This window comes from Python bivittatus, unplaced genomic scaffold (assembly GCF_059951505.1).
Source record: "Python bivittatus isolate LINGU-HERP-01145 unplaced genomic scaffold, Pbiv_v1 ctg000250_np1212, whole genome shotgun sequence".
Classification (NCBI taxonomy): Eukaryota; Metazoa; Chordata; class Lepidosauria; order Squamata; family Pythonidae; genus Python; species Python bivittatus.
Window position 1 is genome coordinate 873,931 of NW_028277057.1, and position 18,803 is coordinate 892,733.

The window sequence follows — 18,803 nt, forward strand, 5'->3', positions numbered from 1 at the left end:
TCCATATATATATATGGCTTGGATTTTTCCAAGCCTGTCAAGAGGCAGAGTTGGGTTTGTTTTTGACTTGTCTTTGTGCTTCCTGTATAACATTTTTCAGTTATGATCGTCTCTTAGCACCTCAAAAAGTAGCACAAGATGTGCACATCTCACGATTCATTCCCCCCACACACACACACACAAACAGATGCTAACTAAATTGCCTCACAAGGACATGCAATGTTTTTCAGCCTGCATTTGCATGCCAAGATGCAACCTGGAGATCCACTCTCTTATCTTTTTAATTTCCTGAAATGTCTTCTCTCCCCTGCAGTTTCCCCTCCCTGCAAGTTCTTATTTACATTAGCCTTGGATGCAGTTTCCACAGCGTTTCCCAAAGTTGCTATTGACTTTAACATTACAGAAGGGGAAATCACACACAATGAGTAATCATATTAATTGCATAGTGTTTATATCTTTGAAATAATCAGATGGATCATTTTGGTTTCATTCAAGGCAGTAAAAACGCATCAGCTAAAATGGAAGTCCAAGAGTAGTATTTTGGGTTTTTCAATGCACTCCATTTACTGAGCCATCACCTTCAATGGATGAGAACAAGAAAAGGAGGGGGGAAGTGCATTAAGATTGAATATAGTAAGAGGAGATGGGCAGCTCACCTTTCCCATATCTGAAAAAGGTGCCAAGAGTGGCCAACAAAGATCTAGAGATGTTCTCCAAGGGAACACAGAGAGACAGCAAAGGCATTAAAATGGATCCTGTCGAGGGTGGAGCAACTGAAAGAACAAAGGTCAGAGAAGGGGTATCTCAAAATTCACCTGGCTGAGTCATGGCTTCCCCCAAAACATTGCATAAGGGGCCAGCATCAAACCTTGCCTTGACATTCAACGAAGCAGAGACTGAACAGCTGAAAGCTCCAGAAAAGTCCCATAAATGCTTGCACTGATGGGCCGTTATTCTTTCTGCCTCTTCCTGTAAATGTCCCAAAAGGAAGTGAGTTGTAATTAACATCCTGTTCTCCAAAGCAAGGACACTGTGATTTATTTTTCGTAAACTGGTCCCCAGAGAGCCTGGCGGCTCTCATTAGTAAACATTAATTTCAGTTTACCCTTCTGCTCTGTTACAGCGTTTGCATCCTCATGCTGTGTCTGTTCCAGGCAAGATGCAGACTTGGTGGGAGGGAAGGGACAGCTCCTCTTAAAAGAGTTTCCAGGTAACCAGGGGTGTCCATAGGGTGTGGTCCAAAACATCAAGATGGCGACCATGATGGAGCGATCAAAGCTCTCTCTGTTTTTTATGTGCGTCTGGTTCCATCTTGATTTTTTGGACCATATCCTGCAGGTAACTCAGGGGGAAAAAGAAGGGGGTCCACTGATTACATCAAGAAATTAAAAGCCCAAAGGACAAGACTGGATGGGGATCCATCATTAGGTGTTCCTATGCATTTCTACTTTTAAAGCCCTTGTAGGTTTTCAGTTGAGGTCTTATCTTGGGGAAGACAGATTAGATTCAGGCACAGTGTAAAAGGCATCAGTATTTATTTTCTGATTCTGACTCACCCCCCCCCCCCCCAAAAAAAAGCAGGCAAGGGGGAAAAATGACCAAGCAACAGGAAGATTTCAAGGGACAAAATAAGTGTCTTATACCTTCACTCCATTAAAAAAGGCATAAAATCAAAAAAAAAAAAAAAAAGGACCCCTTTAGGTTCTGCTCCTGCTCTCTTTTAGAGTTCAGTCCTTGATAAGTCATATGAAGTCTAGGGCATCCCTCAAGTCAACATGGCTGCACCTGTTTGGATTATAGAAATGTGTTTTTTATGTATGCATGTATTTACATGTTCCATTTATGTCCTCTAGGTTCTGCTATGTGCTGCTCTCCTCAGCCTCTATTTTATTCTCCCAACCACACAGCAGGGTTAGTTAGGCTGAGAGATAGTGGCTGCATTTTACTAATCTCTTATCTTGATAATAGATCGTTGACAAAACCAAAACTGATGACTCCTACTAAGCCAGGAACTGTGTTTTACAAATCAAAATGGCTGGTTTTGTACAGCATGATAGATAATCTACCTCTTGGCTTAGCATAGATGAATAATCTGTGACTGACCCCAGATCATCCAATGAGTCCTTCCTAATTGTAAGATCACCCTGGAGATACGTTTAGTCCATTTTTCCCAATCTGTGTCCTTCACCAATCCAATCTAAGCCATGTTGCAGCTGCATTTGAATTCGTTAGATTTTGAGGGAATGTTCCAGAAAGCAAAAGAGTTGTCCCTTCTGCCCTCTCCCTCCTGTCTTTTGAAAAAGAACTGAAGATAATACTTTTGGTGTCATATATAAACATATCCTACATGGTTGCTTCTCATCCCATCCTTGATATATAAAGAGAGTGAACCATTCTGTACCAGCCTCGCTTCTAAGATTGTTTGAACGTTCTCTTCATATTTATAATAGGTAGAAATAGGTCTTGGGCTGCAACCCACATCAGCCTGTAATCAAGGTAGCTGGAGTTCATAAGAGTTGTAGTCCAAGACGTCTGAAGGACCCAGATTGCGAAAGATGGACTAAACGTATCTCCAGCCTCTTGGCAATTCCTAGGAAGTGCTAGGGAAAAGAATTCTCAACCCTGGTCCTATTGTTAAGCAGATTGAGGTCATTGCTTCTGGTTAAGATGTTCATGGGTGGTACAAGTTCTTGGAGGAAAGAACTGAATAATGCTCATGACCCATCCTGTCTTCAGAAACCATCAAGGTTCCTGCCCCATTATTAGAGTTGAAGAAAGATTCAATTACCAGCCCAGTTGGCTTTTCTATATGGAATGGGAGTAGTGCCATCTTATTCATTGCCCGAAGCAGCAAATTAGGTCAGCCTTGAGAATTCTACACAAGTTTGTTGATTTTTTTCAGTCTTCCAACCCATCTTTTAGAGAGACCTAGTCCAAAGAAAGGGAATGCAAAACCACCAAGTAGAATCTTCAAATTTCTCTCTGGAAACCCTTAACATACTTAAAGCTGTGATTTCACCCTGGTCATGCCTATGCCTACTTATCTGGTTAGCGATAAAATGAAGGGTGTCAGGATATATAGCTAGGCTGAGCCAAACCCATCAGGAGGGAACATCCAGCAAAAATTCTCCCTAACCATTTCCAGCTTGCAGATGTCAGTGGCATAGGGCATAAACAGCTTTCCCCAAAATGTGGTCTGGCCAACTGGGAACAATTTTCTTCTTTGCCTCAGTTTGAGTGACTTCTGCCTCTTTACAGAAAACACTTGAGTTCCTCCCCCCAAAAAGTTCAAAACAGAAGCCCTCGTAAATAAATAAATCAAGGGGGGAAATGGTTTTATTTAAAAAGTGGCTCTTTCAACATAATTCCATTGTGTATTTAATGAAAATCATAAGTCTCTTGTGGTACAGCTTCAAATGAAGGGGGAGAGCCAGTTTTTCTTGCTAATTAATAAGTTCAATTGTGCTGCTTTGAGATGAGCTCAAAGAACAAACCACGAAGCAGGCTAAAGTTGAAAAGTAAGACTGCTCTGCCCTCCACCTGTAGATAATATAGAATAGCTTCGATAGCCATTTGTTTCCCATTCAAGGTATGCCTGGAAGGCTCCAATCCGAAGGATCTCCTCCTTCTTCATATCCTAGCAGAATTATTAATATAAAGCCCAAATCCTTTACAGTACATGTCTTCAAGTTATAGGTGAGTTGTCCTGTATCCTAGTTTATGGTATTTCAGCTTTCTGTTATTTGGGGCAACTTCTCTAAAAACCTTTTAACATTTTCCCCAAGATCTCTAAGCCTTGCCATGGAACCATATTTAAACTTAGTTGCTGATCACAAGAAAGGTTATTACATTACTGTATAGGTGAGTGAATATCTGAGGACTTCTCACTGTTTAGCTGAAAAGCTCTCCAACTATCCTTCAGCTGGCAGAAAATGAGACCAACGTGAAATTGCTGATCTCCATCCTGCTTCTGTTGCCACTCTTCTCCTTCACTGCATCCCCTGGTTGTCCTCCAGGGAATGGGTGACAAACCTGATCAGTGTTGAAATCCCTCAAAGCTCTCCTTGGATGGTGCCAGAATAAGAGGAAAAGACTACTTTAATATTATTACAACTAAGGATGTCTTAAGCTTGTCCCACTCATGGACTGTTGAGGGACATGGGAAGAAAATTCCCACAGCATCTTTGTGCTGTGGGTAGATGTAAGTGGGGAGAAACCCTAAAGCAGAGTCTTTTCTTTGGTGGCACCTCAACTAGTCACTAGAGCCAAGGCCAAGCTAGATGGATGTTAATTGTGGAAATATGAGAATAGCATGCACATTTTTGTTACCTAAATAGCATCTCTAGGAAAACCAAGAACCTTTAGGATCACGGTGGGCATGCAGGGACTTTAAACATGTTCTTTCCCTGTGACGTGTATCCATCACCACCCCAGCCTCAAAAGGGGACAAAAGAACTGAATGCCAGTTGTGGCAGTTGGTGACAGATACTAATCCAATACCTTTAAAAAAATTGATGTGGATTTATGTACAGTTTCTATGTGTTGATGCAAAGTGCTGGTGCATATGACCAGAAGGGAGGGCAGAAGGTCCCTCTGCCTCTCCCGTTGGGGGAATTTCTTCAGATTTCTTTTTCTCTGCAGATCCAGCCCATTTTCAAACTCTTTTGACAGCTTCTCCCCCCCCCCCACTAAAGTTGGCTCATTTCTGATCTGTTTTCCGAGAGTATTCTGCTGACAGATGGTCAGAAGCAGATGGACAGAGTGATGAACGCTTTGATATAATTGATGCCCAATATTCATCAGATTGCAAAGAATGAAAGCGGTTGGTGGCTGAATAGTTATATGGCTCCCTCTGCTGGATTTCAGAAGGTTGATGGGCAGTGTTCTGTTGGCAAAAAAATTGGAACTAGGGCTGGCATATAGGAACAGATTAATCAGTATGTCACCACTGAATTGGGCTCAATTCTCAGTGAGTACATGTTCAAATCTTGCCGTTTCAGCCTCTCTCTAGTAATGACTCCTATAATTTCTGTGATCCCATCCATCTACATCCATCCATCTACATCAATTTCACAATCCTATAATTTCTGTGATTCCATCCATCTACATCAATATTTTTCAAACTTGGCAACTTTAAGAGGCGCAGACTTCAACTCCCAGAATTCCCCAACCAGCATGCAGACTGGGGAATTCTGGGAGTTGAAGTCCACACTTCTTCAAGTTACCAAGTTTGAAAAATACTGATCTGCATTATACAGCCCACCATCTGCTGAATTGCATGCCCAAGATATGGGAGCTTCTACTGACTGATCATTGGCTCAAGTCAGTCTTCATTTGGTCAAGGACAAATTCTGGTAATCAGAGGTATTCTTAGTAGCTGTCTCCAGATCCATAGGATGAAGAGTTTGTATGTTTCCCTCCCTCTGTTCTCTTCAAGTCCATCTTTCAGAACCATACATTACACCAGTAAGACCATTCCTTTGACTGTTCTGATCTTTCTAGTCATAAATAGTTTTCTCTCTTTTTGAACAAAATTGGTCTACCACTTTCACTTCTTCAACAGAAAGTTCAGTAAGCATGCTAGTGGGCATTTCTTTGTGTCCTCAATATTTAACAGGAAACCAGATTTTTCACTTTCCATTCCTACTTTCTTAATAGGTTCTTCTAAACGTTTACTCTAACAAAATGGTGTTGTCTATAAATATCTCACACTTTGTTTTGGCTTCCTTTTTTGATTCCAGCTATTGTCTCTTCCAGTTCTGCCCTTCTTATCATGTATTCTCTGTGTAATTTCAGCAGATCTGGGCACTAAATGCGCCCTTTTCTCATTGTCTTTCCTATTCTGAAAGGCTCCGTTTCCCTAAAATTCAATTCTTCCAGTAGCACTTGTTATTTTTTTCCAAACCAACCATGTTGAGAAAAGAATAGGTCAAGGGTGTGTGTGTGTGTGTGTGTGTGTGTCCGGATTCTGTCTATCTGTACAACAGCTCTCCAATGGGACCAAATTTAATTTGGAGAGGAAAAGAAAGCTTGCATTCAAAAAAGGGTCAGATCTGGCTATGGAGCTGCAGAGAAAAGAAATCTGCCCCCCCCAAAAAAAATCCCAATTCATCCTTATAGGACAGAGTTTCTCAACCTTGGCAACTTTAAGATATGTGGACTTCAACTCCCAGAATTCCCCATCCAGCCTGCTGGCTGGGGAATTCTGGGAGTTGAAGTCCACATATCTTAAAGTTGCCAAGGTTGAGAAACACTATTAGAGGAGATGTAGTTGAGCAGCAACTCAGAATGCTGTTGTTGGCTCCATTTTGAGTTCCCTGGGTCACATGACCCAGAGTAGAGTGTATGCCACCTATCTTGTGTTTCCCACTGCACACATACACACAAATGCAGAGATGTAACACAAGGGGAGAGCAGAACATACAACTCAACACATTACTGTGTTACGCAGAAGAAGGTAGAAACACTTCCTACAGCTACTGCTCATAAAGTGGTTGGAAAGAATTCCAGATGCAATGCCCTACATGTTTTCCCTCCCTTTGAGGGAAACTTAACTTTTGTTAAGTTTCCTGCTGCACCCATTAGCCATAATATATTCTATCTTCTAGGATTATCTACCCAAAGGCCCTGCTACAGCCAAGAAAGCAAAGGTAAACCTTTTCTCTCTCTTTCCATTGCCCATCTTATATTAGTTACCTGATCGCCAATAGCTAAAACTCATCTGAAATCTGTTCATTTTTCTCTCTCTCAGTATATTCTTTGTGGGACATGAATAAATCTTCGCTGCTTTGAGGAATACACTGATTGAATCCCTAGCACATTCTCTTGCATCTCTCGTATTTGGTGTAAGGTAAGGACATACAAAATCTTTTCCAACCTTTAGGAAACACAGATTTGTTCCATATTTGTTGACATAGAACAGTTAACATTCTAACTGCCTCACCTCCTGCAGCTTTAAACAGTTCAGTGCTTTTCATCTGCCCCTGCTGCGTTCAGATCTGACAGCTGGCCAATTGGCTGTCCTACTTCGCTGTCTAATGGAATGGCTTCCTAATATATTTTCTCTCTGGAAATGTTTTTGTTGTTGTCTAATTGTTTGCAAATGGATTAATTATAGCCCTCCCATCTTCTTTTAACCTCAATTTTCTCTTATTATAGCCCTTCTGTGATTACTCTTGAGTATTCCTTAGTCATACATTTTCCTATGTTTTTTCCTAGTTCATTTTCCATTTCTTGTTCCTCTATTTGTTGACGTTCTTGGCTATATTTCCTTGTTCTTTCTTGTTTGATGTTGTAAGTCTGCATCCAGTTGTTCTTTGTCCTTTTTGTTATCCAAAGCTTTCATCCTCTGTCTTCCTTCATTTATCATAATAGTTTCTTCTGAAAGCCACTTGGATCTTTTCTTTTTTGACATGTTGGGAATATTTTTTTCTGCTTTGATTTCTATCAAGCCTCCTCATTCCCCACCCCCACCCCTGCGCCCAGCTCATCAAAGTCTCTTTTGCATAAGCATCCTGAATCTGTTCCTTACATTATTCATATATACTGACTTATCTCCTTCAGATCAAATCTTGCTGCCACATCTTGCATATTTGGCACCAATAATTCATGATCTGTTCCACAATCTGCATTTGGAAGTGTCCTGGCTCACTGGATTGTACTTCTGTTTCCTATTATATAATTGATTTGATTCTGTTGTGCATTCAATGAGATCCATGGGTAGAATCTGTTTATGTTGCTTGAATTAGGTGTTGGCAATACTCCAGGAATTCTCTTTGCAACACTTTATCAGCTGATCTCCTGCTAATCCAGTCCATCTCCCCTTCTAAGTTGAGATTCCTCCATTTTTTCAGCTTTTGCACTCCAGTCCCCCGTTATTTTTTATTTTATTTTATACCATCATTTCTATATTACTGACTTCCAAAGACTCAACGTGGTTTTCCATAATAACAAAATGAAACTACAACAACACAAGTAATATAAAAAAGCTACACAGCCCAGACCCACCATCTGGATCAAAATGATGAAAAGCAAGCAAGTAGGGAGTTCCTCATGTCTCAGGGAGTTCCTCATATCTCAGGCAAACAGTTCCATGGCGGGGGGCCCACAACCAAGAAGGCACATCTCCAGGCCCCCACTGCATTCATTTCATGTGGAGTGGGGACCCTCAGGAGGATTTCACAGGAAGGGTGGATTATGGTTGAAAGAGAAGGTCCTATAAATATATGGGTGGTGCTGAGCCATGAAGCATCACCATTTTGAATTGGGCCCAGAAGCCTACTGGCAGGCAATGTAATGACTGGAGGATTGGTCTCATGCTAGTGAGCATAATTCTCCAGTTAGTGGCAAGAACACTGCATTTTTAGCCAATTGCATCTTTCAAATCATCTTCAAAGCCATCCCATTGGAAAGGACATTACAGTTGCCTAAACATAAGGTGAGGTGACAGTGAGTCACAGTTGTAAGGCCATCCCAGTCCAAGAACACCCACTTGTAACTGGTACACCAGCCCAAACTGGGCAAAGACCCTACTCCACTGGCGACAGTCTCATCTTGTTGCTCAGGCAGAATCCACAAGTCCAAGGACTTGCTCCTTCAGAGAGAATGTTGTCCTGTAAAGAGTCATCCTCTGGGCTGGGATTGAGACAAACTGATCACTTACCAACAGCAACTCTCTCTTTCTGGGATTTAATCTGACCTTGGCTTGAGTCATTTGGTCTTCCACAGCCTCCATATGCTGGCTCAGGACTTCTACGGCATTTCCAGCTCAGCCAGGGGTGATGATGTCAAGTTGGTTAACATCACTTTATTGATCATGCCTGACCCCAGACCAATGGATGATCTCTCTAGTGGTTCATGCAGATATTGAATAGCATGGGGCTTGGCTGGTCCTCCCCATGTGCACTGACTAGAACTTTCCACTCAGGAAGGAGCAGAACCCACCACAATAAGATGCCTCCCACGTCCAAATCCAATTCCAGAAAGACACCACAGTCAATATACCAAATGCTCTAAGAGGTCTATAGGACGAGGAGGAACATATTCCCTTCATCCAAGCCCACCATAGGTCATCCACCATGAGTGATCAGTGCTGACTGCCCATGCTGTTCCTGAATCTTGATTAGAAAGGATCCAGTTTATCCATTTCCTCCAGGATCTTCTACAGCTAAGCCCCTTCTCCAAAATCTTTCCCTAAAAAGATTAAATGAAAGTTGTCCAATACATCTGGATAGAGATGGTCCCTTCCTTCAAGAGAATCGTATCCTTTCCTGATGTTACATTTGCCATTTCTTGCCATTTGCTATAAAATTACTCAATGCCTTCCACCATCATTTGTAACAGATACATATACCTGTATAATACTGTTCACTGGATATTCATTAATTCAAATACAGTCAACAGGATTCTGTAACTTAAGGGGTTATAGTCAAGTACATACTTACCAATGTCCTTTGTAAATATCATGGCCCATGCATTCCTTTGTATGCTCCCATCCTTTGTGTGGTACATTATGTAATCAAGTGGAACAGTTGACTTGTTCCATTCAATTTGGTATATTTTACTTCTTCTTTGACAATTCCAAGTTTTTCTTCATTCATGCTTCTCACATTCTATGTTCCAATTACATGTCTCCTTGTAAAATGAGGATCTTCTCTTGAGAACACTAGCAATATTAGTGACTTGACTTCCATGCAGCTTTGATCTGGTCCCATCATCACCTCCAGATCTGCTCACGAAAGTCTGATATTCTTCCTCAGTAGCCAGAAGAACAAAATTAGATCAATGAGTAACTTTGTAGATTTCACAACAGCAGGAGTTTTTGGGCCTTCAATTCATTAAGTTAACTTAGTCAGTGTGGATAGGGATTTTTAGAGTTCAGATGTAACACCCCTGGAGGGTTCCAGGCAGGGAAGGGCCATACAAAATTTTAGTTTTAACTATTGCTTGTAAAATAAGCCACAGTGATTGGTTTCATGCATTATGGTTTACAATCCACAGTGGGATCCTCTCGGCATTCAACAGCTCAGTTGATTATTAAAGGGAATGCTGATGACACCATGGCTAGGGGAAAGGGCAGCCACTGAAGACGCAACAGCTGGAAAAAATACCACCAATATGGGGGGGAGCCTATATAATAATAATAATTACATACGGGTTTATGGAAATCGTGTCAGGTTTATGGAAAGTCCAACAAACACATTCTGCTGCCAACTAGAAAAACCTCATTTTCTTTTACACTAACAAACCACAGTGATGTGCATTTTCCAATGTTCTGTGCAAATGTAACCATCAGAACCATACATTTAACACATTACAGACTACAGCAATGTCTCTCAATCTCCACAACTTTAAGATGGGTGGACTTCAACTCCCAAAATTCCCCAGCCAGCATGAACCTTGTGGAGACTGAGAAATACCAGACTGCAGTCTTCTTTGACTCCAGACTGATTCCTAGTGACTCCAAAGATAAGTTCACGTTGCTTCTATGGCAGTAATGCACAAGAAGTTTGCCATTACCATCTTTCAAGTTTTTTTGACTTCTCAGTCTAGCCTTCAGCCTGAGGATTTCCTGGTTCATCTCCCATTCTTGTACTAACTAGGTCTGATCCTTTCAAGAACGGCTTAATTTAGTGAAGTGCAACCTTGCCCAAGAGTCATTTTCATTGAAAATGTAAGTTGGCTACCAGAAAAAATCTAGATGACCAGCAGAGGGCAGCAAAGAGCTAGAGTTTTCTGCATCTTCCTGCTGCTATTTTTTTGTAGTTCTGTCGAAAAGGTAGAGATAGACGGTTAGGGCACACAGATCCCTAACTCTCCAAAAGTTGCCACTGAACTGTACAGTAATTTTTAAAAGGCTAGAAGGAAAAGTTAATAAAGTGAAATCATTATTTTTTACTGCATTAAATGCAGTAAATTTAATTAAATAACCTGCATTTGAATGAAACAAATTAAAATGAAATGTAGTTACTTCAGGGGCCTCACTAATTTCTTTGGTTTGGGTCAGTTCCCTTTCTGAACCATGCAACCTCTAACATGCTACCCAAAATGAGTCCAGCTTACATCTGAGCAGACAGGGATAGGAAATGTCCCTCCAGCTGTGTTGGGCTTAAAATTTCCAGCCTGCATATTTCCTATAAAAACTGAAATGGAACCAGATTGCTGAAGGTTCAAGAAGAACATTAAATCTGATCACTCCCAGATCAAATAAGTCTCCGATGGCAAGAGTGCCCCAATTCCCCAAGCTGCAGAAAGTGTAGAGGGAATGGCTTTGAAAGACCAAAGGAAGAGGTGCTATCAAAGCAACAGTCAGATAAGAGGAGCTTGAGCCCAGGCCATGAATGTACAGTAATGTGAAAAAAAGTCTCAGACAAACCCCTCCCTGGTTTGCACAAAGATAAAGGGAGGTGGGGGGAAGCACATTCAGAGTGGCAAGATTCTGTTACTATAGCTTTACAATAAAAGTAGTCCTGACCTATATGGCCTTGGTTTCTTAGTCTGGCCTACCTTGTTGGGCTGACAAAAAGAGATCTGTGTTTGTCTCCCACCCACCCACCCACCCCTTCAACCGATACAGTATAACCATGTCTGTGTGTATGTATAGTATTTTAATACCATTTATTTTAAGAAATCAGTTTACCAACATCAGTGTGAAAATACAATTAAGCAATTTAGGGGGATATAATTAAATCAGGCAGCAGTCCCGAACATATCTGGAAGTTAACCATTATAGCCAGTAATGAGTTGCACGTGTAAGGAAGGTTTTTGCACACTCCCTTTATGGCCACAAATGCCATAAATCTCTATAAAAACAAAGAAATAGAAGCCGTTGCCATCAATCATCTGTTAAAAGCCTTGGAGAATAAAAATGCCTTGGAATGTTGACCGAGTAATAAAAATGTTGGTCTTTTGATTTATTTTAAAACCCTCCTTTTAGGTTTGTCTAGTTTTAAATGCCCTCAGTGACTGAAGGTATAGGGAGGGAGGAAAAAATGGTAAATGAACGAGGCTAAAGAGACACTCCTGCGCACGCTTATTGTACTTTACAAAAAGCATCAATAAACACAGTGGGATTTGCCTCTGATAAAAGCAGAACAACCAGGGTCCCAGGAACACTTGATTGGGGAATTGAGGTCTTAGATCTGCACAGGGCACTTTCAAGCCTCCCGAAGATCCACTGAATCGCCATCAATTTTCATCTCCTCTACCAATTTAATTTTTTTCCTCCACTTCGTTCCTCATCCACTGAAGTTAATGATCCAATAAAACAAGGGCAAGTAGAGAGCCCCAAAGTACTGAAACTACTCTTGGGATTTATATGTCGGCTGATTGTTTTCCTGCCTTGAATGAAAAATATGAATCTACCTGAAAAGGACAAATATGGGAGTATATTTTGGATGCTTCTACCCTCCCCTGGTGGTGTGTGTGGCCTGTGCAAATGTCTTCATTAGGACTCCCTGTTCTAGGCTGCAAAGAACAGGATGAACAGTAGATGGCAGCAGTGAAGGACTCATCTCACTGTTCGCTGCCATCTAGCGCTCATCTGGAATTTTGCAGTTCATTTATGGCAGTGTTGTCCAAACTTGGGCACTTTAAGATGAGTGGACTTCAACTCCCAGAATTCCCCAGCCAGCCATGGCTGGCTGGGGAATTCTGGGAGTTGAAGTCCACTCATCTTAAAGTGCCCAAGTTTGGACAACACTGATTTATGGCCACCCTCCTTTTATACCAGTGATGGGGAACCTTTTGGGCTCGGCATGTCAACCATTCAGAAAATGCCTAACTTGACTCTGCTGATGTGTCACACACACCCCCTCCCGAAGCAAAGAGAAACAATTCTTTACATATTCATTTATTTAAAAAAAATACAGTCCAATCATGTGCGGTGCTATGTATTATATAAAGAAACGTCAAATAATTACAAAAATGAAATACGAGTAAAACAAACTCAGTTTTTTTGGTAACTCAAACAGGGAGAATAGTTGTTGTCGGGTGTTGGTGAACGTTGGCGTGCCACCCAAAACATTGTGATGGGTCACTTTTGGCATGCGTGTCATAGGATCGCCATCACTGTTTTCTACTCTTTTGAAACACCTTGCTTAGGCATCAAAGCAAAACAGGTTTGTTCTGCATATGGATGTTTTTAAAATGACTAAAACAAACCAGGAAAGGAAACCTGTGGTTCTTTCACTGTCCCGACCTCCATGCATTGGCCAATCTTTTGCAAGCGATTAGGCAGAAAGGCTTAGTCTTTACACAAAGGTTTATTTATTCATTTATTTATATTATTAAATTTACATGCCACCCATTTCCCCCAGAGGGTGACTCTGGGTGGCTTACAATTAAAATCCAAAACAATAAAAACATAAATATCCCCAATTAAAATCACAAGTAACAATTCTATAAAAGCCAGTATACAATTCAAGATGATGGGGGGAGCAATATCGATCATCCCACCAGATTTATCATACACTGTTTGCAAAAAGGCTTCTCACTTGATCCCGAAGTTCCTGATCTTTGTCCTACCTCCCGAAAGGGTGACAAAAGGACAGAAAAGCTCCCTTAACTGTCCTCTAACGACCATTTGGATATCCGCAGCCCAGATACAGTGACACCACCAAAAAGACTGCATTTGTGCCTCTGTAAGTCTGCTTCACACTTTTAAATAAATCCTCGGTGGAGCATCTTTGTGGGTTCCCTCGCCAGCTGATTCTCCCTTTTCCGTGGAGAGACTCAGGCTACGAAATAATTTGCCACTGGAGCTGAGATACCATTAAAAAGGGGCCTTAAAACATGTTCTACTCTGAGTCTATTTGTATTACATGTGAATATTTGGAGAGATGCTATGGCACCTACATTTTGGAATAAACTAAAAATGAGGGTGGAATGAAAAGTAGCGCCTCCACCTTCCTAAATAGGGATTTTAGTTTACTTAGGGATATTTTAATGAATGACACAGGAAAATGAGCTGTTTTGGTCCCTGTATTTTATATGTTGTATTTTTTTTTAGTAGTTGGGGGCCTGCGATCCATAATAAAGTGAAGTAAGTATTTTCTTTTTCACCTAATTACTACCACTCACTACAGTACACACTTCTGTCAAGGGTGGACAAATTTTGTAAAGATGACACTCCACACTTTTCAACTTTTTGACTACACTCTGTGGACTCCCTTGAGTTGTGCATCCATGCCATGAACTATGGGGGAACCCTCTAATGCAGTGTTTCTCAACCTTTGCAGCTTTAAGAGGGGTGGACTTCAACTCCCAGAATTCCCCAGCCAGCTGTGCTGGCTGGGGAATTCTGGGAGTTGAAGTCCACCCCTCTTACAGCTGCAAAGGTTGAGAAACACTAATGGCTAGCTGGCTTAAGGTAAGCTGTGGAAATAAAACCAAATCAAATACAGAATTAGGGAATCAGAATCTTAGCCTGGGAATGTTGGAAGGGGCCATCTTGCCCAATACTGATTGTGTGAAAACACCCAAAGACTTCCACGTTTATGGGCACCAGCCATTTTATCTTAGGGAGTGGGAATCCCAGTGATCTGTAGACAGCTTTACACAGACACACCCGCACCCAAGCAGAGCCGGGGAAAGAAGCCGGCTGGAGCCCCACAGCAGCAGAGGCCCCCAATGTTTAGCCTGGCAATGTTTCTCAACCTTGGGAACTTTCAGATGGGTGGACTTCAACTCCCAGAATTGGCTGGCAGGGGAATTCTGGGAGTTGAAGTCCACCCGTCTGAAAGTTCCCAAGGTTGAGAAACTCTCAGGGTTTCCGCACAAAACCGCTGCCTTCTCAAGCCGCCTTTCTCCAGATGTGCTGAACGCCAGCTCCCCCCCCCCCTGCCCAACCGAGTTGGCGCGCGCGGAGCCCGGGGAGGCGCAGCGGCTCCGCGCCCAGGACGCGCGACCCGGAGTCGGCGAAACACGCCGTTCGCTCTGCCGCGTTTCCTCTCTCGGCTTAAGGAGCCTCGCGGCTTCCTCTTTCGGTCCCTCCGGACTCCTCCCTCGCTCGCTCGGCCCGCAGAAACTCCGCTCCGCCAGCCGCCAATGGCCGGGACGAGAGCGAGAGGAGGAAGCGGAGCGGAGCCGCCCTTTTCTGGTTCTCCAGCCCCGGAGATCGTCGGAAAGCCATCCGTTCAGGCCGCCTCCGACTCCCCTCGCAAGACGAAGCTCCGAGGATGGGGGTCACCCAGTCCCTGGGCTTGCCGCACGGGAAAGGCGCCTACCCGGTCGGCTGCACCGACGTGATGGTGGGCCGAGCCTCTCAGGTAGGTGCGGCACGGGAAGGGGACGCGGCGCGGCTCAAGCGGCCGGGTTGGGGAAGGGGCTCTCGCTTCAGCGAGGACGTGGGAAGAGGGCTCCTTCGAGGAACGCCGACGTTGCCGCGGGGCTGGAAGGGAGCTCCTTTGGTTTGCACCGCGGAGTAAGTTGGGTTGCTGGCTTCGGCTTCGAACCGTGTGTGAACCCAGCCCCTGGGCACCCGTCTTAGCTTGCGGTGCGGGGTTATCCAAAGAGCCATGGTTAACCCATGGCTTAGCGCAGTGTGTGAGCTCTGACACTAAGTGGTCAAGATATTGGTAGTTCAGATGTGAACCTTCTCAACCCCTCCGCGTCCCATCTGGTGAGGTATTGCCAGACCCAGGTTCTTTGTGAGCACTGGAACGTGGGGTCTCTCTTGAAGCACCCTCCAGCCACCAGATGCAGATTCGGAGGACCCTCTGGCCCTAAAGGTAACTGACAGACATCACGACGAATAGACTTGACGTTGTCTAATCCCCTGTTCAAACTCTCCAGACTGGAAGCCGGCCCGTTCTGCTGGATTTGGAAAATACGCTCAATCAGACACGGTGATTCAGTTCAGCCATAGTGGCTAAACTAAAACCAAACAAACAATGGTGGTTTTTTGAACCAGCCCTTCCTCTCAAGCCATTTCTGTATGCGGTGGTTTGTTTAGGCTTGGTGTGCTGTGTGAACTCGGCTGCAGTGGTTTATTGTTGAATACAGTGTTTCGCAGCTTTTAAGATGTGTGGACTTCCACTCCCAGAATCCCCAAGCCACCTGGGGAATAACGCATTTTATAATTATTGAGATTGAGAAGCATGGTTCTCTGATAGAAGCTCACCTGCTCTTTGTCTGAAAAAGAGCTGTCTTCACTTGCTCCCAAGTATCCATAGCATTGCAGCCATTGATTCCAAGGTAAGCTTTCCGAGTTTGGCAGAACTTAGGACTTAAGGGGATAGCAAAAGCTATTAAAAATTCATCTGTAGCTTGTACAACTCGGAAGACTTAATAATGCAGATTTGTCCTCTGTTGGTCAGACAACACCTGGGGTGTTGGTTTGGGTTCCAGACACATTTTAAAAAGAATTCAACAAACAGGAAGCGGTTTGGAGAAGACCCCTGAGGATGATCTGGGGACTAGAAATTCAGTTCTACAAAGAGAGATTGAAAGAATTGGGAATGTTTAGCCTTGAGAAGAGAAAGGGGAGAGATGTTGCACAGAGGAAGGTGAAAATCCATCCTGCATCATTCCAGAGGGCAGGGCCACAAAATTGTAGATTTCAGTTACAGGAAGTTATGGCAGTCCAGAAGAATTAGGCAGGTCAAGCAACGTCTGGCACATCCTGATGTCATCCTTAGCTGCAGCCTGGCAAAATAGCTGTTTTGGGTTCACAGTTGAAGACTCTGATAGTGCTGATACCAGACTCTGTGAATGCTGAATCTGCAGTTATTTCAGATTATTCATGTAGGTGAAAAGGCTGTGGTTTTGTACAGGCGTCTTGACATTATTCGTTTTGGGTGACTCACAGTTACTAGGAAGGCCAGATGACTTTATTTCTGGGGAAGGGTTCAGCGCAAAGCAAAGCCTTGAGGGACATAGCGCTAAGTCAGCCTTTTGTGAACCTCATGCTCTTCCAGTGAATTCAGTATAACTCCTTCAAGCGACGTGGCTCAAAACTGTTCAATGGGATTAGCAGTTTGGCACATCTGGAGAGCGATGGGTTGTTGAAAGCAGCTGTAAGCTCCTCCCTTGGTGGGCATTGTCTGGACTGAACTGCAGTCTAGATCCTAAACTGAATTACTTCCTGCCCCCAAATGGGGTGGCTTTTTGTAAACTAAAATGCCATCGATAGACAACAAATATCTGCAGCGGAAGATCAAAGTCCTGCTGTTATGAACCATAGCTCTTCCTACAGTAACGTTGCATCTGCTGTCCTAAAGTCTAAATAGTGAATGCTCATATGCTGGGTGTTTTTCTTGGACTTGTCTTTGTTTGCTGGTTAAGGGCCATAATAAATTGAAACTGGGAGTGATCCTCCAGATCAGAAATGGAGATTTTGTTCCAGCTCAATAATAGATCCTGGGTGACTGAAAAACGAGATCATGATAAGTGGATAATAATTAAAAAGAAAGAGAAGGAAACAAATGCAATCTATTTTGTAAACATTCTAGGAAACAAAACAGAAAGCAAGATAAAATAGGGACAAGGATAACCCTTTAACTGCATCTTTTGGGTTTATTTTCTCTTTTTATATTATGTAGCCTTTAAACTGATCCTACTGCTTCCATTGTTGTTCAGACTAAGAGCTCAAACCCCAACCCCTGCATGGATTAGCATTTACAAGCCATATTAATTTATTTGAGTTTGCAAATCCCCCAGTTTAAATTACATTGTACTTTGGGGAAATTGCATTCTTTTTTACTACTTTTATTTTCTGCTTGTTGGTACACTCTAACTCTGAACTGACTCAGTAGTTCCCATTTTTTTTCTTCTGCTTTTTAATTATTACATAATCGTACAAGATAATATTTCTAACACTGGTAGCTTTACATTTTTAAAATCTGTGTATATATGTGCATCGTATGCTTTCTCCTAATTTTTTATCTTACCTCTATGTTTAAGAAATTAGGGATGAGCAACGTAGCTAACATTCTGCTGTAGACATTGCCTTGCAAAACAAAAGGGCCAACCTGTGCTGGCATTTTTTTTTTTTTTTGCAAGAGCAACACTGCTTCTACAGGTAGTCCTCACTTAATGACCATTTTTTAAATGATGGTTCAAAGTTACGACAGAAAAAGTGCTAAACGTGATCGTGATTTGGAATCTTTTGTACAACAGTTATTAAGCGAATCACCATGGTTGTTAAGTGAAGCACATAGTCATTAAGCGAATTCTGGCAAAAAGTCCATTGGAGAAGCTGGATTCACTTAATGACCATGGAATTTGCTTAATGACCACATGATTCGGTTAATGACCATCATAAGAGTGGTTGAAAAATCGGGTCCGGTCACATGGTGACTCAACAACTGCCCTCCTTAACCAATTTTCCAGTCCTTATTGTGGTTGTTAAGCGAGGACTACCTGGACACACGGCCCATTGGCTTTCTTAGAAGATAAAAATGGTGAGAGGTACCAAACACCTGCAGGAAGAAAGATAAGAATACATGTGAGTGAGGAGTGGTTTTGCTTTATGGCAAACAAATGTTTTGTGACTGGCCAAGGCTCATCATGACAGCCATTTGGTAAATAAGCAAGTGCCATTTTTTAAGAAGGCTCACAACATGCTCTCAAAATGCTGGTTTTATGTATTTATTTATGACATTTCTATACCACTGAATCAACTAAGGATTCACAGCACAGTACAATAGATTAAAACATCCAGGATATAGTCAGAATAAACAACAACAAAACCCACCTCCATAATAAACACTGAAATTATAAGTACAACCCAAACTTGTTGAAGCCTTCATCCTATTAATCCAACAAGAGTAACATAACAATCTTAAAGACGCAGTGGTGACGAT

General features: G+C 42.5%; 1 protein-coding gene across 5 annotated transcripts in view; it reads left to right on the forward strand.

Annotated features, from left to right (window-relative positions):
- The first annotated feature begins 14,969 nt into the window (after window positions 1-14,969).
- The window catches only part of PAFAH2 (platelet activating factor acetylhydrolase 2), a 35,913-nt gene continuing 32,079 nt past the window's right edge, over window positions 14,970-18,803 (forward strand). For 4 of the 5 annotated variants that reach the window (XR_015796157.1, XR_015796158.1, XR_015796159.1 and 1 more), the window contains exon 1: window positions 14,970-15,266. Coding sequence is in view for 1 of the 5 variants with exons in the window: in XM_007428066.4 (XP_007428128.1) it covers window positions 15,177-15,266 (90 nt within the window). In the remaining 4 variants the exon portion in view is untranslated. The remainder of the gene's footprint in view (window positions 15,267-18,803) is intronic. The other variant, XM_007428066.4, reaches the window with a different exon arrangement.